The sequence below is a fragment of the Emys orbicularis genome, chromosome 9, assembly GCF_028017835.1.
Source record: "Emys orbicularis isolate rEmyOrb1 chromosome 9, rEmyOrb1.hap1, whole genome shotgun sequence".
Taxonomy (NCBI): domain Eukaryota; kingdom Metazoa; phylum Chordata; order Testudines; family Emydidae; genus Emys; species Emys orbicularis.
In genome coordinates, this window is record NC_088691.1 from 57,664,895 (window position 1) to 57,692,752 (window position 27,858).

The following is a 27,858-nucleotide window of genomic DNA, read 5'->3' on the forward strand; positions in this document are numbered from 1 at the left end:
CTTTGGCTCTGTGTCCCTGTGAGGTACCAACCCTGCACTGGGTCAACAGGGGATGACCAATCATTATGAGCCCAGGAGACCACTTCCTCTAGCCCCTGCTGTGCATGCTCCAGGTGGAGGGGACAGATAAAAGGAGACATCCCAGCTAAGTCAGGCTGGTGGAGGAAGGGTGTGTGCTGCAGGCTCCTGCAGTGGAACCCTTGACTCTCCAGGCTGTTGGGACTGTGGACCCGGACTACGCTGTGGACGACTAGCTGACCACAGAGACTGATGGAGATGCTGAGCCGCTGCCAGCTGAGGAGATGCCCAAGATGGGCTTTATGGTAGTAAGTGACCCAGGGAATGTGTTAGGAGCCAATGCCTGAACCCTTAATAGGCAGTTTAAGAACCTGGTGAAGTAGGGTGGGCCCAGGTTCCCCTACCTTCCCACCCTTGTCTGCAATTACCACTAGGCATGGCTACCAGGGCCTCTGGATATAGACTGAGTGTTTGCTCTGCCCTGCCTCAGGGGCTGCAGACTGATTGTTTGCTCTGCCCGGCCCAGAGGGTCAGAGCCCCAACTGCCATTGTTTGCTCTGGCCAGTAGGCCCAAGGGCTCCAGACTACTTGTTTGCTCTGCCCGCCGGGGTCCTGAGCCCCTTGATCATGATTGTTTGATGCAACAGGGAATCCCAACAATCATTTGATGGGCAACCCTGCACTGGGCAACCAGGGGCAGCCCCCCACTCAACGTGCCAAGCCCCCAGGACTGTCCCATTTCAGTTCTGTATTGCCTCAGGTATCCTTTGTATGGTGTCTCTGTCTGCCAGTTAGGTCTGATTATTATTTTTAAATTATCGATCTTTGACTCTGGGTGTCCTTTGCACCCCTATTATTAAGGTTGTCTGACATTTGCTTTTATAAGATGCTGTTTTCAGTTGCTTATAATAACTTTTCCAAACTTTAACCATTTGGGCTGAAATTTTCCATTCTGGGTGTCTACCTTGGGCTGAATTTTTGTGGCAAATTTCAGCCAAAATGTTTCAGCCGTTTCTTAGAATGAGGCTGGGGGAAAAGGAATTGTTTTGCCCATGTTAAATTCTGGTCACCTTTTCTTTGAAAAATTCTTGTGCCCTCATGCTTTCGAGCAGGGATTTGAAATTTGGCAGGGAGATGTGCCTTTGTGTCAGGGGTGTGCCTTTTGCTGTCCCCATGAAAATCTACCCAACTTTGGCCAATTTATAACCCTTTGAAAAATCCATTTTGTACATGCTCAGTAGAGACTTGTTCGAGCCTGGCAGCTAAACTCCCTGATGATGTGGTCCACGGTGAGCATGTTCCAGCCCAGGGCAGAGCAGGATTTCCCCTGTAATTGCAGCTGTCTGGAGTTGTGGGTTGTGCTGCTTATAGGCATCTGACTGAGAATAACTAGATTGTCCTGTCCTTTGTTCTCAATGACATCCCTGCTATACCCAGGGAATGTGGAGGAGGGAGCTGCCTGATTAGGATGCAGAGGGGACAAGAGCTGGACTGGCAGGGAGAGTAGATTGGGACAAGAGTTTAGGGGGGGTATAGACTGGGATCTTGGATGTTGGTCAGATGGTGGGGGAGGGAAACAGACTGGGAGTGGGAACTGGGGCAGAGACCGGGACTCGATGGACACAGGGACTGGGAGCTAGCAGGTGGGGGCAGATTGAGATTGGATGAGAAGCTGGGTGGGAGACTGGGACTGTCATAACTATAAAGGGAAGGGTGACAGCTCTCCTGTGTACAGTGCTATGAAATCCCTCCTAGCCAGAGACTCCAAATCCTTTTACCTGTAAAGGGTTAAGAAGCTCGGGTAACCTGGCTGACACCTGACCCCAAGGACCAATAAGGGGACAAGATACTTTCAAATCTTGGGGGGGGAAAGGTTTTTGTGTGTGTCCTTTGTTTAAGGGGTTGTTCGCTCTTGGGACTGAGAGGGACCAGACATCAATCCAGGTTCTCCCCATCTTTCTAAACAAGTCTCTCTTATTTCAAAATTGTAAGTAAAAGCCAGGCAAGGCGTCTTAGATTTACTTTGTTTTCTCAACTTGTAAATGTACCTTTTACTAAAGTGCTTATCTTGTTTGCTATACTTTGAACCTAAGACAGAGGGGATTCCTCTGAGCTCTTTAAGTTTGATTACCCTGTAAAGTTATTTTCCATACTGATTTTGCAGAGATGATTTTTACCTTTTGCTTTAATTAAAAGCCTTCTTTTTAAAAACCTGATTAATTTCTCCTTGTTTTAAGATCCAAAGGGGGTTTGGATCTGTATTCACCAGGAATTGGTGAAAGGAAGGAGGGGGGAAGGGTCAATTTCTCCTTGTTTAAAATCCAAGGAGTTTGAATCTGTATTCACCAGGGAATTGGTGAAAGGTTTCTCAAGGCTTCCCAGGGAGGGAATTCTTAAGATGGTGGCAGCGGACCAGAGCTAAGCTGGTAGATAAGCTTAGAAGTTTTCATGCAGGCCCCTACATTTGTACCCTAAAGTTCAAAGTAGGGATACAGCCTTGACATGGTGGCAGCGGTGGGATCGTTTTAAACCCAAAAGCCAGTAAGATTTTTTTTTCCTTCTAGCTGCTTGGAAAGCAGAGCTGAAGGTAGATGCATATCTTATCTCTCCTTGCCTGAAGGCAGAGGTGTTAAGTTTTTTTTAACAAGGTCCTTTGTTAAGAGAAGGGTTCAATTAATGAGCAAACGACTGGTAAAAGGAATTTACAAGCTGAATTGTTTTTTTTTTCTTTTTACATCCTCGTGAGTAGCTAGTTAGAAAGTCTCTGTTAACTCAGCAGCAGCCAGAGCTGAGTACATCCCAGTTTCAGTCAACTGCAGAGGGGTGTGGCCCAGCACAGGAAAGCAGGAAAATGACTACCAGTGAAGCAGCTAGCAAACTAGAACTGGCCAGACTAGAAGCAGAAGAAAATGAGAAAAAACATCAGAGACTACTTCAAATTAAAAAACTCGAGAAAGAAGCCAAAGAGGAGGCCCACAAGAGAGAGATGGAGCTGAAAAAAGCCAAACATGACAGAGAAGAAAAAGCCAAACAGGAGGCCCATGAAAGAGAAGAGAAAGCCAAACAGGAGGCCCATGAAAGAGAAGAAAAAGCCAAACAGGAGACCCATAAAAGAGAGATGGAGCTGAAAGAAAAAGAGATGGAACTGGAAGCAGCAAGGACTAGGCAGGGTGCATCAGACCATCCTAACAACTCCTCTCCAGGTACCACTTCCCATCCCAGGAAATTCCCCACCTACAAGGCAGGCGATGATACTGAGGCCTTCTTAGAAAATTTTGAAAGGGCCTGCCTTGGATACGACATCCCTCCAACCCAGTACATGGTAGAGCTGAGGCCGCAGCTCAGTGGACCCTTAGCAGAGGTGGCGGCTGAAATGCCTAAGGAACACATGAACAGTTATGAACTTTTTAAAAACAAGGCCAGAATCAGAATGGGGCTAACACCTGAGCATGCCCGTCGGCGGTTCAGAGCCCTAAGGTGGAAACCTGATGTGTCATTTACCCGACATGCCTACCACATTGACAAAAATTGTGATGCCTGGGTATCAGGAGCAAATGTTAAATCTCTGGAAGATCTGCTTTCCCTAGTAAAAATGGAGCAGTTTTTAGAGGGTGTTCCTGAGGAAATAGAAAGGTACATCCTAGATGGGAAGCCCAAAACTGTAACCGAGGCGGGGGAGATTGGAGCCAAATGGGTGGAGGTGACAGAAAAGAAAAAAGCTAGTAGCAGTTGGAGTGAATATCAGAAGGGGCAAGCCGAAACAAAACCTTATCACCGGGGACAATCCAAGGCCCCACCCACATCCCAAGGGAAACCCCAGACGCCTTCTCACCCCACCACACCAGTCTCCATCAACCAACATCGCCCCGGTGATACCTTAGCAGGGCGATGTTTTAAATGTAATAAACTGGGGCATATAAAGGCTCACTGCCCCAAGAACCCCAACCGATTACAGTTCATTACACCCCAATCACACCAAAGAACCCCAGACCCAGATGCCTCTCTCATACCCTCGGAGCGAAGGGAAACCTTGAGAGTGGGCGGAAAGAAGGTTATCGCTTGGAGGGACACTGGGGCACAAGTGTCAACTATTCACCAATCCCTAGTGGACCCCAAACTCATCAACCCGGAGGCTACAGTGACAATTCAACCCTTCGTGTCACAGTCTATAACCTTGCCTACAGCCAAGTTGCATGTCCAGTACAAGGGCTGGTCAGGAATGTGGACTTTTGCAGTCTATGACAATTATCCCATTCCCATGCTACTGGGGGAAGACTTGGCTAACCATGTGAAGCTAGCCAAGAGGGTGGGAATAGTCACCCGCAGCCAGGCTAAGCAAGCTTTCACCCCCATCCCTGTTCCTGAGCCGTCCACCAGGACCCCGTCTGTGTTACCGGAGACCCAAACACAGGTGGTGGAACCGGATCCCCTGCCAACGACTGCAACAGCCGTAGTGGATCCAATCCCAGAGACCCACCCAAAGCCAGTCCCAGAACCGGAACTGGCAACGCAACCAGCACCAGAACCATTGCCAGCACTGAGTCCAGCGCTTGCAACCCCGTCTACAACTCCAATGCCAGAGGGCACCAGCGAGCCTAAACTGGCGGAAGCAGCAGATAACCCTACCCAAGAGGCTCAGCCAGAGACTGAAATACCACATAGTGCACCAGCGGACAGCGGTTCACAGTCAATGAAAAAAGCCCCAGCACCTGCATCGCTTCCAGAGGGACCAAGCCCCAGTCCACAGTCCAAGGAGGAACTGATGTCTCCAGCATCAAGGGAACAGTTCCAGGCCGAGCAGGAAGCAGATGACAGCCTTCAAAAAGCTTGGGCAGCGGCACGGAGCACCCCACCGCCTCTCAGCTCTTCTAACCGATCCCGGTTTGTTGTAGAAAAAGGACTTTTATACAAGGAGACTCTTTCTGGTGGGCACCAGGAAGACTGGCATCCTCAAAGACAGCTGGTAGTTCCCACTAAGTATCGGGTAAAACTCTTGAGCTTAGCCCATGATCATCCCAGTGGCCATTCTGGGGTGAACAGAACCAAAGACCGGTTGGGGAAGTCCTTCCACTGGGAGGGAATGGGCAAGGACGTTGCTAATTATGTCCGGTCTTGTGAGGTGTGCCAACGAGTGGTAAAGCCCCAAGACCAGGTTAAAGCCCCTCTCCAGCCACTACCCATAATTGAGGTCCCATTTCAGCGAGTAGCTGTGGATATTCTGGGTCCTTTCCCAAAGAAGACACCCAGAGGAAAGCAGTACGTACTGACTTTCATGGATTTTGCTACCCGATGGCCGGAAGCTGTACCCTTAAGCAACACCAAGGCTAAAAGTGTGTGCCAGGCATTAGCAGACATTTTTGCCAGGGTAGGGTGGCCCTCCGACATACTTACAGATTCGGGAACTAATTTCCTGGCAGGGAACATGAAAAACCTGTGGAAAGCTCATGGGGTGAATCACTTGGTTGCCACCCCTCATCACCATCAAACCAATGGTCTGGTGGAGAGGTTTAATGGAACTTTGGGGGCCATGATACGTAAATTCGTAAATGAACACTCCAATGATTGGGACCTAGTGTTGCAGCAGTTGCTTTTTGCCTACAGGGCTGTACCACATCCCAGTTTAGGGTTTTCGCCATTTGAACTTGTGTATGGCCGCGAGGTTAAGGGGCCATTACAGTTGGTGAAGCAGCAATGGGAGGGGTTTACGCCTTCTCCAGGAACTAACATTCTAGACTTTGTAAGCAACCTACAAAACACCCTCCGACACTCTTTAGCCCTTGCTAAAGAAAACCTAAAGGATGCTCAGGAAGAGCAAAAGGCCTGGTATGATAAACATTCCAGAGAACGGTCCTTCAAAGTAGGAGACCAAGTCATGGTCTTAAAGGCGCTCCAGGCCCATAAAATGGAAGCGTCGTGGGAAGGACCATTCACGGTCCAGGAGCGCCTAGGAGCTGTTAACTATCTCATAGCCTCCCCCACCTCCAACATAAAGCCTAAGGTATACCATGTTAATTCTCTTAAGCCCTTTTATTCTAGAGAATTAAACGTTTGCCAGTTTACAGCCCAGGAAACTGATGACGCGGAGTGGCCTGCAGGTGTCTACTATGAAGGAAAAAGGAATGGTGGCGTGGAAGAGGTGAACCTCTCCATGACCCTGGGACGTCTGCAGCGACAGCAAATAAAGGAGCTGTGCACAAGCTTTGCACCGATTTTCTCAGCCACTCCAGGACGGACCGAACGGGCATACCACTCCATTGACACAGGTAATGCTCACCCAATTAGAACCCCACCCTACCGGGAGTCACCTCATGCCCAAGCGGCTATACAAAGGGAGATCCAGGACATGCTACAGATGGGTATAATCCGCCCCTCTACCAGTGCATGGGCATCTCCAGTGGTTCTAGTTCCCAAACCAGATGGGGAAATACGCTTTTGCGTGGACTACCGTAAGCTAAATGCTGTAACTCGTCCTGACAACTATCCAATGCCACGCACAGATGAGCTATTGGAAAAATTGGGACATGCCCAATTCATCTCTACTTTAGACTTAACCAAAGGGTACTGGCAAGTACCACTAGATAAACCCGCCAAGGAAAGGTCAGCCTTCGTCACCCAGGCAGGGGTGTATGAATTCAATGTACTCCCTTTCGGGTTGCGAAATGCACCCGCCACCTTCCAAAGACTTGTAGATGGTCTCCTAGCAGGATCGGGAGAATCTGCAGTTGCCTACCTCGATGATGTGGCCATTTTTTCTGATTCATGGACAGAACACCTGGAGCACCTGAAAAAAGTCTTCGAGCGCATCCGGCAGGCAGAACTAACTGTTAAGGCTAAAAAGTGTCAAATAGGCCAAAACAGAGTGACGTACCTGGGGCACCAGGTGGGTCAAGGAACTATAAATCCCCTACAGGCCAAAGTGGATGCTATCCAAAAGTGGCCGGTTCCAAAGTCAAAGAAACAGGTCCAATCCTTCTTAGGCTTGGCCGGATATTATAGGCGATTTGTACCACACTACAGCCAAATCGCCGCCCCGCTGACAGACCTAACCAAAAAGAAACAGCCAAATGCAGTTCAGTGGACTGATAAGTGTCAAAAGGCCTTTAACCAGCTTAAGGCAACACTCATGTCTGACCCTGTGCTAAGGGCCCCAGACTTTGACGAACCGTTCCTAGTAACCACAGATGCGTCCGAGCGAGGCGTGGGAGCAGTTTTAATGCAGGAAGGACCGGATCAAGAATTCCATCCTGTCGTGTTTCTCAGCAAGAAACTGTCTGAGAGGAAAAGCCACTGGTCAATCAGCGAAAAGGAATGCTACGCCATTGTGTACGCACTGGAAAAGCTACGCCCATATGTTTGGGGACGGCGGTTCCAACTACAAACAGACCATGCTGCGCTACAGTGGCTTCATACCGCCAAGGGAAATAACAAAAAACTTCTTCGGTGGAGTTTAGCTCTCCAAGATTTTGATTTTGAAATACAACACATTTCGGGAGCTTCTAACAAAGTGGCTGATGCACTCTCCCGGGAAAGTTTCCCAGAGTTAACTGGTTAACAATTGTTCTTAAAATAAAACATATTGTTAGTTTTTATATAATCAGTAGTATGTCTAAAGGTACATGTGTTTTATTAACTCTGTTTTCTCCTAAAGCTCCAGGAAGAAATCACAGCCAGTGTGGAACCGGAAGTCCAACACTATCTGTGATTTGGGGGGCGTATCATAACTATAAAGGGAAGGGTGACAGCTCTCCTGTGTACAGTGCTATGAAATCCCTCCTAGCCAGAGACTCCAAATCCTTTTACCTGTAAAGGGTTAAGAAGCTCGGGTAACCTGGCTGACACCTGACCCCAAGGACCAATAAGGGGACAAGATACTTTCAAATCTTGGGGGGGGAAAGGTTTTTGTGTGTGTCCTTTGTTTAAGGGGTTGTTCGCTCTTGGGACTGAGAGGGACCAGACATCAATCCAGGTTCTCCCCATCTTTCTAAACAAGTCTCTCTTATTTCAAAATTGTAAGTAAAAGCCAGGCAAGGCGTCTTAGATTTACTTTGTTTTCTCAACTTGTAAATGTACCTTTTACTAAAGTGCTTATCTTGTTTGCTATACTTTGAACCTAAGACAGAGGGGATTCCTCTGAGCTCTTTAAGTTTGATTACCCTGTAAAGTTATTTTCCATACTGATTTTGCAGAGATGATTTTTACCTTTTGCTTTAATTAAAAGCCTTCTTTTTAAAAACCTGATTAATTTCTCCTTGTTTTAAGATCCAAAGGGGGTTTGGATCTGTATTCACCAGGAATTGGTGAAAGGAAGGAGGGGGGAAGGGTCAATTTCTCCTTGTTTAAAATCCAAGGAGTTTGAATCTGTATTCACCAGGGAATTGGTGAAAGGTTTCTCAAGGCTTCCCAGGGAGGGAATTCTTAAGATGGTGGCAGCGGACCAGAGCTAAGCTGGTAGATAAGCTTAGAAGTTTTCATGCAGGCCCCTACATTTGTACCCTAAAGTTCAAAGTAGGGATACAGCCTTGACAGGGACTGAGAACCAGTGAGGTGGAGGGAAGGAGGTGAGATGGGGAGAGATAGAAATGACGAGGAGCCAGTGTCCAGGGGGAGAATTGGGATTGGCTGGGCAAAGAGACTGGGACCAGGAGCAGGGGATAATAGAGGACACAGATTGGATGAGGAGCCTGGGGAAAGAGACTGGGAATGTGAGTGGGTGTGGGATGTGATTGGAAACCATCCAATCTCTCTCTTCTCCACCTTGAAGAGCCAGGGGGCGGGACTGGAACTGGCTAAGCAAGGAAACTGGGAGAAACAGCTACAGGGTTATGGGGGGAAGGCCTGGCAAGGAGAGTGGGAATTGGGGGGCAGAGACTGGGATGGGGAATCCCAAGCGGTCAGACTATGAATTGATGATCAGGGAGACTGGGATGAGAAGCCTGAAAGGTAGAGACTGGCTAGGTGAAGTGAATGGGAGTAAGAAAAAGAGCCAGGTGGGGGGGAGGAGGTTTCCCTGTGATGCAATAATATAGACCTAGAAGAAATTTTTTTGGATGAAACTTTTGTTGCCAAAAAAATTCAGATTTGGGTTAATGACAATCTTTTGCAAATTTGTGTCAAATTTGCCAAATTGTTTGTCAGTGGGAAAAATTTCCAAAAAAGTTTAAACATTTCAACTTTTTTATTTGAAATGACATTTTGTTTTGAATTTTACTTCAATTTTATTACATTTTTTAAAAAAAGATTTTTTTTAAAAAAAACCTTTGAAATGAAACGTTTCATTTGACCCCAAACAAACTTTTTCCAACTTTTTTGATTTGATGAAAATTTTGAAAAAAAATTGTTTTGGGTCATTCCAAAACACAAAAAATGTCAGCTCAGCTGACACACAATAGAGTGTGTACATAACCTAGTCATAGAATTTCTGGCTTTTCAGTTTGCTTTTTTTAAAACCTAGGAAATTACCTGCAAACAATAAGAACATTATTAAGGATGCAAAAGTCAAGCAGTCAACAGTTAGGAAATGCCAGAATTAAGGATGTCTGTGCAACCTTAATTTGGCCCCTTTGAGCATATGCATTCAGACAGTATTTAAATAACATGGTCACATGCTAATTTTTCCATACCACTTGGACCTGCCCTGGGGATGAGGCAGGGTTGAGTAGTAAAGGAGACTTGTCTGTAAGGCCCCTGCTTCATTTGTTGCTGAAGTTGGAAGGTGTGTAGTGAATATAGCAGGGGATTACAGGAAGAGAAGGGATGATGTCAAGGTTACTTCCATTGAATTCTGCCCTGGATAACTGGTTTCTGTACTTGCCTGTTCCACAGTTCCTATCTGATGCTGGGCAAGTCACTTAAACCAAACTTTTCACTGATTGCATCTTCCTCATTTTCTTGGTGACTGACTGCATGCCCTGGGGCCTGATTTACAGAAGTGCTGCGCACTCATAGCCACAACTGAAGTCAATGGGAGCTGTGCTTTGAACATATAAAGTTCTAACTACTCTGATAAATCAGGTGCTAGGCACCCAAATTGGGAATCCAAAAGAAGTGGATACTTTGACCTGAATTTCTCTGTGTCTGTTTCCCACCTGTGACATTGGGATAATAATATCCTCTCATTTCACAGGGGTGTCGTGACAATAAATTAATTAATATTTGTGAGCAGTCAGATATTATAGTAATGGGCATCATAGGCTCTCTGTTCATTGTCTGTAGCTAGTGAAATAATCAAATCAGAGACCAGAAGACTACAGGTACAAGGACCTCCCTCTCAGATCCACTCCAGGCATCCTGCTCTACTCAAGGCACTCAGGAAAAAATGGAATAGGGGCCTGCAAGCTAAGAAAACATTCCACAAAAGTTTTCTCTAGGGAGATTTTGGACTGTAACCATATGCAACACTGACATTCCCATTGCTCTGAATAGCCATAACTACACATTATCCCGCCAAAATGTCTTGCTCTCACAATCTAGTTTTCTCTTTATTTACTGAAATGGGTTCTACTTTCTTTGCTCTTGCCAAACGCAAATATACTATCATTTTCAATAATCTTGGGAGCGTCATCAGTTTGATAATTGCTATGTGATCTGGGTTGCAGTTATCTTTGTGATAGTCCTCCCTCCTTACATGCTATCCTAAAAATAGAGATTAGCAGGAATACTTTTGCCAGCAGCAGCCCTCAGATGTGGATACTGGGTACAGGAGGGGCATGGTAACACAGGGCATTTTCTGTTGTGAGCCCTCATTTCTGAACCTAATTTTCTCTGTAGATCCAACAAAGCTTACTGTGATGGGGTGTATCAATCCCACACTAGCCCAGCAAGGGTTGACCATTCACTGGGGGCTCAGGGGGTCACACGCTCTCACCCTTGCTGGGCATGCTCCAACTGAAACCAGGATATAAAAGGAAGCAGCTCAGCTCAGTCTGGGCTGATTGAGGAAGAGAGCGGACACACGCTGCAGGCTCCAGCCAGGAAGCCACTTGAGTTCCAGACCGCGGAGGCTAAAGATGCCGAGTCCACTGAGGACCCGCAGTTAACCACGGAGACAGAGGGAGAAAGATGGCTGCTGCCCCCAGCAGAGCTGCCGGAACTGGAATCACAGGAAGTGGCCCAGGGAACACGTTTGTGGAGGTTGGAACCTGAACCTGAAACCAGAACTTGGGTGCTGAAACAATTTGTATAGTGGGGATGCTGAGAGCCAGTGAACCAAACTCTAAAGCCCATATATTATTGAAATCACTTCAAGCCAAGGAGTATGGGAGCTTCCCCAGCACCCCTAGTTCAAGCACCTATGACCAGGACTACTGATTCCATAGGGCCCAGGAGGTGGGACTCAATGGAATAGGGTGAACCTGGGTCTTCCTACCCGCTGCTGCGCCTGCTGCTGGGTGTAGGGTGACCAGATGTCCCAATTTTATAGGGACAGTCCCGATTTTTGGGTCTTTTTCTTATGTAGGCTGCTATTACTCCCCAACCCCTGTCCCGATTTTTCACATTTGCTGTCTGGTCACCCTAGCTGGGTGTGGCAACTGCCCAAGATACTAGGCACCATTGCCTGAGACTGTGAACATTGGGTGCTACTGCCTGAGACCAAGGACACTGGCTGCTAGGCCTCGCCACCCTAAGGACAAGGGCAGCCTCATGGACTCTGGCCACTACGTAGGGTTGCCAGGAGTCTGTTTTTTGACCGGAAAGCCCAGTTGAAAAGGGCCTTGGCAGCTCCGGTCAGCACCACTGACCGGGCTGTTAAAAGACCAGTTAGCGGGGCTGGCAGGCTCCTACCTGGCTCCGCGCAGCACCCGGAAGCAGTGACATGTCCCTTGGCTCCTAGGTGGAGGGTTGGCTGGGGGGCTCTGCATGCTGCCCCTGCCCTGAGCGCCGGCTCCACAGCTCTCATTGGCTGGGAAATGAGGGTGGGGAAGAGTGAGCGACAGAGGGAGGGGAGAGGGAGTGAGTGCATGGCGGGCCTCGGAGAAGGGGCAGGGCAGGAGTGTTCGGTTTTGTGCAATGGGTTGCTAACTTTCTAATCACACAAAACTGAACACTCTTGCCCTGCCCCTGCCCCGAGGCCCCTCTCCTCCCACTCACTCCATCCTCCCTCACACACCCTCATTCACTCATTTTCACTGGGCTGGGGTAGGCGGTTGGGGTGCGGGAGGAAGTGAGGGCTCCGGCTGGGGGTGTGGGCTCCAGAATTGGGCCAGAAATTAGGGGTTCATGGTGTGGGAAGGGGCTCTAGGCTGGGACAGAGGGTTGGGGTGTGGTAGGGGATACCGGCTCTGGTCTGGGGCTGCGGGTTCTGGGATGGGGCCAGAAATGAGGGGTTCAGGGTACGGTAGGGGGATCCAGGCATTGGATTGGGATGTGGGGGTGGTGAGGGCTCCAGCTGGGGGTGTGGGCTCTGGGGTGGGGCTGGGGATGAGGGGTTTGGGGTGCAGGAGGGGGCTCAGGGCTGGGGCAGGGGCTGGGGTTGTGGGAGGGGGTGCTGGGTGCAGGCTCTGGGCGGGAATTTGGGTGTGGGAGGGAGCTCAGGGCAGGGGTGTGGGATGTGGGAAGAGGTGTGGGGTGCAGGCTCTGGGAGGGGTCTCAGGGCTGGGGCAGGGGGTTAGGATGCAGGAGGGGAAGCAGAGAGTGGGCTCCAGGTGGTGCTCACCTCGGGCACCTCCCTGGAAGCGATGACATGTTCCTCGGCTCCGAGGCAGAGGTGCAGCCAGGCGGCTCTGCGTGCTGCCTCTGCCCACAGGCACCACCCCCGCAGCTCCAATTGACCACGGTTCCTGGCCAATGGGAGCTGCAGGGACAGCGCACAGAGCCCCCCTGGCCATGCCTCCGCCTCGGAGATAAGGAACATGTCGCTGCTTCCGGGAGCCGTGCGGAGCCAGGTAGGGAGCCTGCCAGGGGGGCATGTGAACTGCTGGGTGGGGGAGGCTAGCCCGGAGCCTCACCCCTTCCATCTGAGGCACCGCTCCTTCCGCACCCCCCCAAACCCAGAGACACTCCACTGTGGCTGCTGGCCCTCGCCCTAGGCTGCCTAGTGCCCACAGCCCCCCCAGCCCCGGAGCACTGGGAGGGAGAGCGCGTGGTGCCGCTGCAGCCTCCCCAGCTCAGGCGTGCCGGGAGGGAGAACATGCGGTGCCACCGCAGCCCCGGGAAGGCAGGTGGTGTGGCCCCAGCCCCTGGAGGGGGAGGGTGGGCGGGGCCACGCCTGGCTGGAGCAGCCCAGCCTCCCCTACCCACCGCTCATGGAGACTGCTGACAGGAGCCACCACGGTCCCTTTTCGACCGGGTATTCTAGTTGAAAACTGGATACCTGGCAACCCTACCTACGATGGGGAGTATCAACCCTGCAACACTTATGTATGTTGATCTTCAGGGTCTGATGCATGGCTCACTTCTTTACTAAGGCTTTATGTGGAGGAAGATGGTTTGAATGTTTTTTCCTAAATTCTTTTGGAGCTGACTTTTTTGTCAACTTTATTACTAATTTATTTTTGTTTCCCGTTGGCTTAAATATGCTTGCAGGCTTCACTGGCAGTCTTTTATTTTTTTTTAATGGGTTTTATTTATTTTAAATAAATGTTTTTTGTTAAAATAGGAATTAGAATATGGTGTCATTAGGGAAGGAATGCACATGCTCCTTGAGTAACTCCAACTAGGTGCAGGAAATGTAACATGTTAAAATCTGAATTTACTGCTATTGGCACTGAAGCTTCTGTTTCAGACCCTGAACCAAAAAATCAGTTATTCACTCAGCTCTAATGGAGAGCCTATGAGAGGAGACTAAAAGAACTTAACTTGTTTAGCCTAGCAAAACGAAGGATGAGAGGGGAAGGGTTATGACTGATCTCCGTAAATACATAAGGGGGTAAACACCAGAGAGGGCCAATAACTATTTAAGATAAAGGACAATGTTTTCACAAGAACGAATGGTTATAAACTAGCCATGAAAAAATTTAGACTGAAAATCAGAAGGAAAGTTTCTAACCACAGTCCTCCCAGCCCCGGAGCGCTGGGAGGGAGAGCGCCTCTCAGAAGGAGTAGTGGGAGCAAGAAACTGAACTAATTTTAAGATGGAGCTTGATACATTTATGAATGCGATTATATGACAGGGTTGCCTGTGATAGCAGAGGAATGGACTCAATAAGCCACAAGGTCCTTTCCAGACCTGTGTCCCTATGATTTTAAAGTGCTTTAAAAATTGTTGTTGTGCACTTGGAGATGACTGCATGTCAGTCACAGGTGAAATGATTCTGTTTCTTTGTCTAGTCAGTCTTTAGTGCGTAAATCTACCCAGCACTAGCCTGCTGGGCACTAAGTGTCCCTGTGGAGCCTGCTGGTGCATACTAAAAGATCCATAGTGCACTTTGATCTACCCTGCTTTGAAACAAGAGTAGATTAAAGTGTGCTGGGTAGCTCTTAGTGCATGGCAGCACGGTCCATGTGAACAGTTACTCTGTAAAAAGCAACAGAGGGTCCTGTGGCACCTTTAAGACTAACAGAAGTATTGGGAGCATAAGCTTTCGTGGGTAAGAACCTCACTTCTTCAAATGCAAGTCATAGTCTAGTGCAGGGTAGATTTACACCTCAGCTTACCACAAACTCACTGTTTGTCTAGACAAGTTTTACATCTGCCATGTAGACATGTGATGAACTGTACTTATAATCTAAGTTCCGTCTAAGCCGCGCAGCAGGTTATAAAGGGCTGCGCAGGCGTGCAGTCATTGGGGCCTGGGGAGGGGAGCAAGTTGGGGGCATGCAGGGCTACTGTGGGCCTCTCCCCAGGCCCCAGAGTTGCTGCTGGTGGGGAGAAGCACCTCTCTTCCAGAGCTGCTGCTGGTGGGGAAAGGGCTGGGGGGGAGTCCTCTGGCCCCAGCTCCAGGGCAGCCTGCACCCCAAACTCCTCATTCCCAGCCCCACCCCAGAGCCCACATCCCCAGCTGGAGCCCTCATCCCCCCCCCCCCGCACCCCAACCCTCTGCCCCAGCCCTGAGCTCCCTCCCACACTCCGAACCCCTTGGCCCCACCCCCACCACACATCACCTCCATATTGGTGCACATAACAAAATTCATTCCGCACATGGATATAAAAAAATTAGAGGGAACATTGCTTATAATGTTCCTTTGACTCGCCTGCACTCTGCCAAGTAGCCAGTTTCTCCAGGGATTGATCTAGCATGTAGCACCCCACATTTCTGAGCAGCTAGATAGACTCATAAACTTTCAGGCCAGAAGGGACCATTGTAATCATCTAGTCTGACCTCCTGCACACTGCAGGCCACAGAATCTCACCCACCCACTCCTGTAATAGACCCATAACCTCTGGCTGAGTTACTGAAGTCCTCAAATCATGATTTAAAGACTTCAAGTTACTAAGAATCCACCATTTACTTTAGTTTAAACCAGCAAGTGACCCATGCCCCATGCTGCAGAGGAAGGCAAAAAGAACAACCCCAGGGTCTCTGCCAATCTGACCTGGGGGAAAATTCCTTCCTGACTCCAAATGTGGTGATCAGTTGAACCCTGACCATGTCAGCAAGACCCAATAGCCAAACACCTGGGAAAGAATTTTTTTTTTTTTTTTTTTTTTTAAATGGAGATACCCTATCTCCTAGAGCTGGAAGAAGGGACCTTGAAAGGTCATTGAGTCCAGCCCCCTGCCTTCACTAGCCAGGACCAAGTACTGATTTTGCCCCAGATTCCTAAGTGGCCCTCTCAAGGATTGAACTCACAACCCTGGGTTTAGCAAGCCAATGCTCATACCACTGAGCTATCCCTTCCCCCCTCTGTAGTAAGTGCTGTAGTAATTCATAGCCTTCCCCATCTACTGCCCTATCATGTCATTGTAGGCAATCTCATCACCATACCATCCCCTCCATAAACTTATCAAGCTCAAAGTGACACCATTTTAAAAAAATACCTCAGAAATGTTTCCTCCTTTCCCCCCCAAATAAGGAATTCCCTCCCTCCCTTCTCCCTGCACTTTCTACAAAAATTATACAGGCCCAAGGTTGAGTATGGGCAATATTCAGTCCTTCCCCAGTTGTAAGTTTAAGGTCTGATATTGTGTGACCATGCAGCATGCTACAAACAGGAGTTTTATTCTATTCAAAAGAAGCTTTCCACTTGCTTCTAGCTCTGTCCGATCCTGAAATATTATACTTTAAAGTTATGGCCTTTTTATGTCTAGAAAAGCTACTTTTAGATATTTAAAATTTATTAGTTTTAATTTTCCATTCCCTGCAAGTATGTCCAGTTAAACTTGCTAGGCACTGAGGTTGTCCAGATGGAGGGATATGAAAAATATATATTTTAAAACATCTTTAAAAAATTGTATATTGTTTCTGTAAAAATATGGGACACATACATAAATCAGGATGGTGCAGTTATAAAGGTTTTTATCAACATGTGTTTGGGATGATGTGTATCAGCCTCTCAGAGTCATCATATGTGAGTGATGTGGCCCACCCAAAATCATGTCCCAAAACACTTTGTACCATTCTATGTTATCATGTTTATTCTTTGTCGTGTGTGTGTCTGTGCACATAAACAAATGAGCTGATAGTAGTCCACCTTTCAGACAGAGGTGGCTCTATCCTTATTAGCTGCTGCAGTGCCTTTGACAATTGTGTTGGCTGAGATCTAACAAACATAACTGATTACCTCAGCTAACCTTTCTCTCTCAAAATTGGAGGCTTCATATCCAGCATGAACAAAGAAATAATCTAGTTTAAGTATCTTGTTAGACTGGTAACCTTGTGGTGAGGTATGACAAGGTGAAATTTCACATTTTGTTACTTTCCCCTTGTAGTTGGCGGCACCTAATGTGTATCAAATTTCTAGATTCTAGCTCAATGGGAAAATGGAAGGTAGTAGTGTCATTGTGCCATTACAAGAATCTATTAAATTACATTTCTATGATTCTGTTGATATCTTGGGCTGGAAGGGATCTCGAGAGTCAACTAGTTCAGCCTCCTGCGCTGAGGAAGAACCAAGTGTGCCTAGAGTCTAGACCATCCTTGACAGGTGTTTGTTTAACGTGTTCTTAAAAACCTCCAGTGACAGGGATTTCACAACCTCCCTTGGAAGCCTATTCTAGTGCTTATAATTGGAAAGCTTTTCCTAATATCTAACTTAAAATTCCCTTGCTGCAGATTAAGCCTATTGCTTCTTATCCTACCTTCAATGGACATGGAGAACAACTGATCATCATCCTCTGTATAACAGCCCTTAACATATTTGAAGTCTATCAGGTCCCTGCTCAGTCTTCTTTTCTTAAGACTATATATGCCCAATTATTTTTTATCCTTTCCTTAGAGGTCAAGTTTTCTAAACCTTTTATAATTTTTGTAGCTCTCCTCTGGACTCTCTCCAGGTTGTCCACATCTTTCTTAAAGTGTGGTGCCCAGAACTGGACAGTACTCAACCTGAGGCCTCACCAGTGCTAAATAGGAGCAGGACAATTACCTCCCATGTCTCATGTACAACACTACTGTTAATACACCCCAGAATTATATTAGCCTTTTTCACAACTGCATTACATTTTTGACTCCTAGTCAATTTGTGATCCACTGTAACTCCCGGATCCTTTTCAGCAGTACTACCCGCCTAGCCAGTTATTGCCCATTTTGGATTTGTGCATTTGATTTTTCCACATAAGTGTAGTACTTTCCATTTGTTTTTACTGAATTTTACCTTGTTGATTTCAGACCCAATTCTCCAACTTGTTAAGGACTGTGTAGTGAGGCAGAGTGGGGTATTAGTGTGTGCTGCCAACCAAGTGTGGGGGCGGGACAGGAAGTATAAGAATAGGGCCCTGCAGCTCAATTGAGGCCAGACCAGGGAAGGTGGCAGAAAGCCATCCCAGGGAGCTGAGCCCTCAACAGATCCCGTGACTGGCAGTGTGGAGAAAAGGCAACCCACTGCCCCAGGAGACAGAAGACCCTGGGGAGAGACCAGAGGAAGGCCTGCCTGACTGAGACATAGAGAGCCAGATCCCAGCAGTGACGGAGCAGTGACAGCAGGAACTGGTAGGAAGGAAGTAGCTCAGCAAAACCAGATTTTGGTCCAGTTGTGCTGTTGGGACGCGAGGCAGCAACCACATGTTTTCCCCGCCAGCCCAGTGGCGTGATCACCTGCCACTGCTAGGGTCCTGGTGGAGCAGGGTGGACCCAGGTCCTCCTAACCCTAGCTGCATGCGCGGGGCTGGCAGCACGCTAACATTTAGGCTGGTAGGCCAGCGACATTGACTGTCTAATTGTTGCTGTCCACCTCAGCCAGGAGGCAGAGGGCCATAGAGTGGTGAAGTGCTGTGCCTGCACCTGGAGGGCTGGAGCCCTAGTGTCTGCTGTGTACCCTAGCCAGGAGGCTGGGGCAACAAGCTGACTGGTGGTGTGTCAATTCCTCTTTTTTGGAGACCTGAACTCATATCTGGGTGATTGTGTGGCCGCAAAGTAGAATGACTGATGGACATAATCCCTGATGCTGCCAAGAGAGGGCGCCCTAACCCCAAGAGGGAGGGCAGTTTCAGTCATTTTGAATTCTAATCCTGTCCTCCAAAGTTCTTGCAACTCTTCCCAGCTTGGTGTCATCTACAAATTTTTATAAGCACTCTCTCCACTCCATTATCCAACTCATTAATGAAAATATTGGATAGTAACAGACCCAGGACTGACCTCTGTGGGACCCCACCAGATACATTTTCCCAGTTTTACAGTAGACCATTGATAACTACTCTTTGAGTACAGCCTTTCAACTAGTTGTGCACCCACCTTATAGTAATTTCATCTAGACCACATTTCCCTAGTTTGCTTATGAGACTGTCATGTAGGACACTGTCAAAACACTTACTAAAATCAAGAGAGATCATGTTTACAGCTTCCCCCCATCCACTAGGCCAGTAACACTGTCAAAGAAGGAAATTATGTTGGTCTGGCATGATTTGTTTGTTCTTGACAAATCAATGATGGCTATTCCTTATAACCCTATTATCCTCTAGATGCTCTTGAACTGATTGTTTAATTTGGTCCAGTGTCTTTCCAGATATTGAAGCTAGGCTGACCAGTCTATAATTCCCTGGATCCTCTTAGTTCCCCCTTTTAAAAATAGATGCTATGTTTACCCTTCACCAGTCCTCTGGGACCTCACCTGTCCTCCAGGAGTTCTCAAAGATAATAGCTAACCATTCCGATATTGCTTCAGCTAGTTCCTTAAGAACCCTATGATGAATTTCATTAGGCCCTGCTGACTTGAATACATCTAAATTATCTAAATATTCATTAACCAATTCTTTCCCTATTTTGCTTTGTGTTCCTTCCCCCTTGTTGTTACAATTAATTCTGTTAAGTATCTGGGTCAGCATCTTATTAGCTGATGATAAAGGAAAGATGCAAACTAGATGGCTCCCATCTTCAAATAACTGCTCTATCTGCTGGTCTATTTATGGGATGCTCATGTAGAGGCTGATATTTGAAAAGTTTGTGTGAACGGGAACCCAGATGGAGGTAGCATCAGGCAATGTTGTTTGATCAGCACCACAACTATCTCCAGCTGAAGAGCTGTGCTAGTGTCCACAACAGCAAACTATGGGGAGGAGAGAAGCACCTGGTGCTTTTGTTTAGTACAGCTCCCTCTGGTACCATGGCAGTGGTACCATAGAGAACAGGAAGCGGTATCAGAAGGAGCTGAGCTCTATTATGTCCAGGAGCGCCGCCAGCTTTTCAGCCGCCCTAGGCGGCGGAAGGTCCCACCCTGAAATGCCGCCCCCCACAGAGGCGGCGGAAGGTCCCGCCACCGAAATACCGCCGCGGTTGCCGCCCCCCAAACTGTAGCGCCCTAGGCGACCGCCTAGGTCGCCTAATGGGTTGCGCCGACCCTGAGAGCGGGCAGCATGGGGCTTATAGCAAAAGGACCTGAAGTTCTATATCTTGCAAGGCTAGTGATTGAGAGGAAGCAAAGAGCGCTTGGCAGGCCCAGAGAGGGGAGGCTGGCGAGAACTAGGTGGAGCCAGTAAGCACTCAGGAAGAATTATAGGTAGACGAGAGCTTGAGAAGGGTGTAGAATGGGGTAGCTGAGGAGGTTAATGATCTGAATGGGAAGGCCAGATGGCAAACCTTGGTCCTTCTGTGAGGACTGCTCTTGTTTTGTGAGCCTCTTCTAGTTCAGTAATGGTAACTCATGTTTCTGTGTAGTCTCCCTCCTCTGTGTGCTAAGTACACAGGAATAGAAGAGACCCCCAGTGTAACACTAAAAATATCTGAGGAAACTTGAAACATCGTCGGATTTATTTAATTTAATGTTTCCGAAAGTCAGTGTGACCCAAGAACCCCTGAATGCTAACTGGCAAAGGGGTTATAGGAATATCTTGGTTCTGATATGTACACTCAAATTCACCAAAGAATGTCACGTGGGCTCTTAAATGAAAGCCAATGTCACACTGGACCTTAATATCCTTGTGAAATCTATGTATGGATACTATGTAAGGAGTTATGTATGTAAACTGAAAATATGTTTTAAAGTCTGTATCAAGGTAGGAGTCACCAGCAAAGATGAAAAATAGGTGGGAAGGAATGTGTAGCTCTGTGTCAGGATGTAAATTAAGCATTGTAAACTAACAAAATAGATGCCTAGTTACATACAAAGTCAACAAGAAAGGAGCAAACAGGAAAAAACAAGCTAGAGGGTGGAGGGAGGTATTCTGGTTGTGTACAAAGACAATAAACTTTAGGGGTATATCTAAGAGGGAAATAACACCCCCCCTCATCCTGCACTTACGGAATAAATGGACAGCATATTTTATTCATGAAAACAGGATCTCAGCCAACCTTGCTTGAAAATGCTGCAGAGAACTTTGGGTTTGTTAAGCTTCTTTAGACAGGGGGTTAACCTGCTAGTTTAGTGTTTAGAAAGCATGTTATGGTTTTGTTTTGTATGTAACCATTTGTTTCCAATATTCTTAGTCACTATCACTTGAATCTTTTACAATAAACTTACTCTGGTTTTCACTATAAATATATCTCAGGGCGGTGGAGTTAAGTACAGTGCTGATCCTGATTTGAATCTTACAAGCTGGTGTGCATACTGTTCCTTTGGGGGCAGAAGGCCTGGTATATCTGTGAGTAGCCAGTGTCGGGGCTGCATATCACAGGGAATGTTTCAAAGGGACTGGGGTGCACCTATTAAATTGCAAGGCAAAGGGCTGGCATAACCCAGAGGAGTGTTTGAGTGGCTAAGAGACTGGTGATGTTAGGGAACTGATACCCAGCTAAGCACAAGCAAGACTCCCTCATGCTGGAGGTAGGAAGTAACAAGGTAACTCACAGTTCTGGGTACCCCGAAAACCATCACTGTCAGTGTTTGTGGTCAGTAAACCACTCTTATTATTTTAATTAATTTTATTAAGCATTTTTGTAGCACAATTTGCTATGCTTTGAATGAGATATAATACCAAGGTCTTTGCTACTTGTGGTTATTAAGAATCCCAGAACAGGGTGTTAAGGCCAAGGTCCTGCCCAAATCAAGATCAAATAAATAGGTTATTCCTACTGTACCTGTAGCAAATTCCCCCTGTGATTTCAATTGGCTATAGGATTCCTCCTCACGCCCTGTCCTGAATAATAATGTTGTGTTGCTGTGTGCTGTGAAATAGCTGCCATGGTTGTAAATTCCACACATATTCCTTGATAAATCTGCAGACTTTGGTTATTTTAATCCATGTTTTAAAAAAAAAAAAAAAAAAAACCCTTGTGCCTGCCCAGCCTCAGTGCTGGCACAGATGCTGCAGTGTTGATGTCACTGCTCAAAGTAACAAGAAAGCAGCCCAGCTGCTGCAGCTGCCACCAGCAACCTGGTGCTGCATCCCCCGAGGCACCATATGGGGCTATGTAACTGCTCCAGTGGGAAGCATCCCTGCTATCCAGGCCCACAGCCTCCTTCTCTCAGATACTACACCTTAGCTGACAGGCACCAACTTTTTCTCTTCTGTAAGATATTAGGTGTGAGATGTTCTACACTTCCCTAGACTGTACATAACATTTTAGGCTTCTTAACTAGCTCTTTTCCAAGGTAAAATGGTAAAAATAGTGATGTCTGGAGATAAGTGATATCCCCAGATTCCTGTAGTTATTCCAAAGTGAATATTTCCAGTGGTGCTCTTGTAAATTACAGCTGTCTTTATGGAAGGGAAGCTAAGGACAGGGGCTCAGTTTAGGAGCTTAAACTCGAGTCTTATTCTCTATGCCAAATCTCTCTGCCCAATTGCAGTAGATATGATCCTTCCTCAGCACTATCACACTGCCTGCTTTCTGTAGACACATGACTTGTAACCTGTACTGACCTGTCAGGCTCTGCGAGCCCCAGCATATTAAATTTGGTTCACAGGAAGTAGCTCATTGTTCTTGACTCCAGAGTTAGGACCATAATTTGCATGCTGTATAGTTGCATAACTGGCAGTGTCAGGACGTCAGAGGCTGACAGCCAGGATTACGCCAGTGGGAGAGGAAAAGGAAGGCAGATGGGTTTAACACTCCAGCATACTGCAGCTGTCTGATTTCAAGTGCTCAGTTTAATGCCAAAGAACACCCAGTGCCAGCCAGGACAATTTACTTAATTTAAATATGATTTGACTGATTTATTTGTTAGGCATTAAAACTCTTTATTGGAGTCCTTGTCCTAGGTAAAGTTGTTGGAAAGAATCTTTCATTGATACTCATTTGCCCATAAGTGGCACCACACAACCCGGTGTAATGCATCTGGTATTTAAGTCTCAGGGCTTGATTCTTGACAATGTAGGTTTGGACTCAGTATCGTGCATATAAACACAATGTAAAAGGACAGAGAGTGCAGGGGACATGATCCTGTATTTGAGTGTCCTGCACTGCAACCACCCCTTCTTCCTGCCTAGCAGCAGAACTGAGGCAAAAGAGGAGTATGCATAGCTAAGCTCCTCATCTGCATGCTAAGGATCCCACTTAAGTCTACACACGCGCGCACGTAAGGGAGTGGACTCAGAGTGGAGGTTTCACTCTCTGTGGAGGACTTGCACCTATTCTTCAACCTTACTTGTGCCCACACACAGTGTCTGCTCACACTATCATGGAGTCTGTCAACCTTCACCTCTCTGCAGTGCACTGAAGAAAGATTTGCAGGATCAAGACCTTTATGTTACCTCCATAGGTGAGGATTTAGGGCAAATAGGTGTACCTTAGTACAAAACTCTATTACCAGCTCTTGATGATACCATGTTGTACCTCGAAGAAAACTGAAGAAGGTGGAAAGCTATTTTTTTTTTTAAGCGTTGCAAAGGCAAAATGAATGCCACCCGAAAGGAGCTCTCCCCTTCTTCCTTTCCATCTTCCTCACTCCCTTCTTCTCTCTTTCCACCCCTCCTGTCCTTCACCCTTTGCCTCCAAACTCATGCTGATAAAGTTTTGGCATAAAAGTTTTAGGTGCTAGATGGGTATAATTTTTAAAGATGAAAACAGCATTGCGGTTTAAGTTGAGATGAGATGAATTGGTGGATATAATTTTGCCCAGTCCCTTTCCGAAACAGTATTCTCTCTGCCTGGTAGCTCTGACATTGCTTCCCTGTTGTTCAGCTTAGGCAATCCTCACCACCCTCTTGCTTTCCTCCTTACCTTTGTATACATTGTTCTTCCAAGGCTTTCACTTCAGATTTTACTGATACTGGGGGTCCCTTGCGAGATAATACATTCACATTCAGAAGTTTGCTTCTGCTGTCTCCATTTTTGAGTGAAGCTATGACAGAAAAGAGGGACAATCTTTACATGTACTCCAGGTAACAACTGGTTTGCATTGAAGGAGGTGGGAGAATGGGCTGCATTTTGATTCCTAAGACTCAACTTTTCAAACGAGCAGGCTTGAGGTCCATATGCATACACTTGCCTGCAGATGATTACGCGTGCATTTACCCCAATTGTGTATGCAATCAAATGAGAAAATGAATGTAGACATACAAATGCATTTTTGTGCATGTAAGTGGGCTTCTAACCACTGAAAACTTTGCCCCCAGCAGCCAGTGACTTTCATCTCCACTATTTTAGGGAGATAGGGTTAACTGTGCACTTCTATGGTGTGCTGGTATCTGTTTTGCCATGCCAGGACCTTAGTACCTCTCTCCTTCCAGGCACAAAATTGAAGAGTTCAGTTTATTGAAAGATAAATGAAGTAAACTTTCAATAGGAGGAGCAGCTTTACCTTTAATTGCTCCTCCTCTTTCCCTCGAAGGAGCAGGAGTGGCTTTTACAGGGAACGAAAGCTGTGGTAGAAATCCCAATCAAGTTCATGGCTCACCACGGCGATCACAGAAAGGGAAGGGTGCATCTCACTTTTGGGGGCTGGATATTTTCTATTTGATTTTCTTTGCACTAAATCCTAATTCTGCTCCCACTTTAAATCAGTAGCAAAACTCTCACTCTTCGGTGAGTACAGGTCCAGGCCCTAAATGAAGCATGTTTCAGAGATGCCCTCCTGGTTGATGCCACTGGGTCTCCATAAGGAATGGCTGAAGTCCAAGGTTTTGCTAACCTGTGGCACAGTTTCTGGGGGTTCACAAAACTAGCTTGAGTTCTCATACCTTTCTTTCCTCTCATTTAAGCGCTCTTCCACTGCCAGAGGAGCTTGGTTACAAAATCCAACCTCTTTTGCTAGCTAAAGGAAAGCTTATGTTATCTCTTAGGATCACCCCCAAAACTAGGCCATTGTCTATGCTGGGTTTAGTTTTCTTTAGGTTTGTTTTTCTCTCATTCCCATTCTCTGCTCTCACTTCTTGTTTTTCAAATTGGATTTTTCTTCCTGTTCTGTATTCCATCCTACTTTTTTCACTGGATTTCTCTTACTTTCTCTTCTTCTTTCTTTCAGAGTCTTTCCTTAGTGCAATGTGAACAGATTAACATTTGAGTCAAACTTTTGGACTCGTGCTATTCAAGTGGGTTTGAAGTTAAGATAAAAGAGCTCACCCATTCCTTGTTTCCAGGTACTTCAGCAAATGCTGAGAGAAGAGGTTCCTGTTATGAGACTGAGGCTTGTGTCAAAGCATACGCTGCCCAGTTGCTGTGAGAGAATGGCATCCGTCTTGGTGAAGGAGAAGTAGGAGAGCTGCTATGTCATCCCAGTTGACTGGAGAAACTATAGCTCAGGGCTGGGCTTGCTACAGTGATGCAGGGGAGAGAAGTATTGCTCCTAGCAAATCCTGCTGCGTTGCCTGGTGAAGAGAGACATTGCTCTGAATGACCCTGTTGAACTATTGTTGCAGGTGTGCAGGAGAAAAGCCCCGTTCTGAGCGGATCCTACTGCAGCAATGGAATGACACAGGAGAGCAGGGCATGCAGGAGAGCAACAGTGCTCTGAGCAGGTCAGACTGCACTGATGCTGTAGCAGGCACGTAATACAGCAGCATTGCTCTGAGCTGGTCCTTCTGCAGTGGTGCTGTGGTGAAACAGAAGAGATGCCATTCTATACACTGGTCCGGCGCAATGATGTTATGGGTGTGCAGGAGCAATGCCCCCCTCTGAGCTGGTTCTGCTGCAGTGACGTGGTGGTGGGTAAGCAGGAGATGCAGAGAAAACCGCTCTGAGCTCGTTCTGCTGCTGTACTGACAGGGTGGAAGTGAGGTCTGCGTTGGATACAGACAGTCTGTCCAGGAACCTCATTGAGAACAGTAGCAGAATATTAAGCAGCAGCTCCTTGCTCTCGTGCTGTCTGCTCATAAGCTGGCTTGGAGAAGGGAAGGAACTTTCCTTGGACACTGTGCAGGGCAGAATGAGCCCTTTTGCTGATGGAGTCAGGAGGGCCCCTTGTCTGGGAAAGCAGAAGATGCCCACTTTCTGGAGAGAATCCCCCAGGCATCTGTTTGGGGGTGTGGGAAATGACCGTTATGCTGGCAGGGGAAGCATGGCTCACTTGCTGGGGATGGAGCAGTGTGCTCCTCTGCTGGATGACAGAGTAGAAGTCTTCCGTGGCCTGTCTCACACTCAGTCCATCTAGAATATAATGTATATGTTGGAGCAGGTATCTCTGGCCACTCTGCCTTCCTGTTCGCTCTGTTGATTCCCCCAATGCGCTGCGCAATTCTTTTTTTGTACAGGTCTCGCTTTCTCCATTCCGTCCTCACTGTGTGATCCTGCGAACTGGCTCCCTCCTTGCTTGCCACGTGGCCTTCCCTGCTTAAACTCCCCCCCCCCCCTCAGAGAGGCGGAACATGGGTTCCAAGCCTGCTCAGGTTCTCTGCAATGAGAACGTGTTTAAAGAATCAGCTATTTGGCAGTTCCAGTCTAGCTACTAGTAATCTATTGGCACTGAAATTCCTGTTGTGGAAGATGGGCAAGGACTGGTGCTCAAACAAGAGTTCTGGAATCCCCCACTTTCTCTAGTGTTGACTACCAGGAGCTCCCACCCCACTGGCCAGCTCCCTCTCTTCCCATCATTCCCAATTGCAGTGGAAAAAGGAAGAGAAGTGACTTCTGGGTCTGGTACTCACCTACAGCATGCCTAGCATTCGTCCCCTCTCTGTTATTCCTCTCTTTCTGTCTGGTCCGTAGCCTCATGGACCGATAATACTTGGAATTTCTTTGAATGGCAATGTAGTGAGTCTGTGACTCACTGTCCTGGGTCACATGGTCAGCACCCTCTGACTTCTCCTCATCCTCAGAATTCACACCAGGCTGTGAGGCTGTCTGCTGAAAACTGCCCTTTTTGACACCACTGGTTGCTTTTCTGCAATGCCTTTCCACCTCTTCCAGTTCTTCTGTCTCCATGACAACAGATATGATCGTTTAGGAACAGAACGGCAGCAGACCTGTAACCTCCATAGACTCCATCAGATCTCTCTGTTTTAGAATCAGAAACAAACAAACAAACAAAAAACAGAAAGTTCCACTTAATTCAGAAATCAAAGTGCACCATCCTTCTACGATGATAGAGTTTGCCACCTGCCTTGATTTTTTTTTTTTTTTTGGTCCATTGTGATTAAGGGGGCCATCCCACATCTTCCAAGCCTTATTGAAGTGTCTTGAACATTAATTTGGACTAGCACATCATCATCCCATATGATACAAACATCACAACCTTGGTACAATGAGTTTGTTATTCAGAACAAATTATTTAAAAATGGAAACTTTACTGGGTAGTGTCATAGAATCATGAGTCAGGACTAAGTATTATCTTCTAGACTAGAGGCTCTCAAACTGGGGGATGCTCCCCCTTGGGGGGCCATGGAGTATATTCTGGGGTGTGTATGAGAAGCTTTAAGGGAAACTTACTGTGCACATTCAGAGCTGGGCAGCCGGCGAGCAGCAGCTGCTGGCCGGGTACCCAGCTCTGAAGGCAGCACTGCCTCCAGCAGCAGTGGAGAAGTAAGGGTGGCATGGTATTGCCCGGCCAGCAGCTGCCGCTCTCTGCTCTGCCTTCAGAGCTGGGTGGCCAGAGAGCGGTGGCTGCTGGTTGGGCGCCTGGGGAGTAGGAGAGGGAGAGGGAGCGTAAATAACTACAAACACAAAGAAGGGGGCAGGATCAAATAAATTTGAGAACCACTGATCTAGCCCATCCCCGACAGGTGTCTGTCTAACCTGTTCTTAAAAACCTACAATGACGGGGATTCCACTGTGACAGTGTACCCCATAAGGCTTTATGGGGAGGGGGTGCTTATAAATGTATGTATGACATAACTGGAATATGTTTTGTGCTGCCTGTGCCAGGTAACATATCTCCGTAAAGGTTATGGTCTACTATATCTATTCATCCTGTTTGTACATATATATATCATTTTCTACTTAAGGTTAAGAATATGGGCTGTATGCTTGCTTGGTTTCTAAGTAAGCTTTGGGAGGC

At 47.1% G+C, this 27,858-nt stretch overlaps 1 protein-coding gene across 1 annotated transcript in view; it reads right to left on the bottom strand.

The window, feature by feature from the left end:
* Window positions 1–26,786, bottom strand: part of NGEF (neuronal guanine nucleotide exchange factor) — an 82,898-nt gene extending 56,112 nt beyond the window's left edge. The window contains exons 1-2 of the mRNA XM_065411005.1: window positions 26,510–26,786; window positions 23,649–23,769 (exon numbers count right to left, since the gene is read on the bottom strand). Of these exons, the coding sequence (XP_065267077.1) occupies window positions 23,649–23,769; window positions 26,510–26,786 (398 nt within the window). The remainder of the gene's footprint in view (window positions 1–23,648; window positions 23,770–26,509) is intronic.
* Window positions 26,787–27,858: the final 1,072 nt, after the last annotated feature.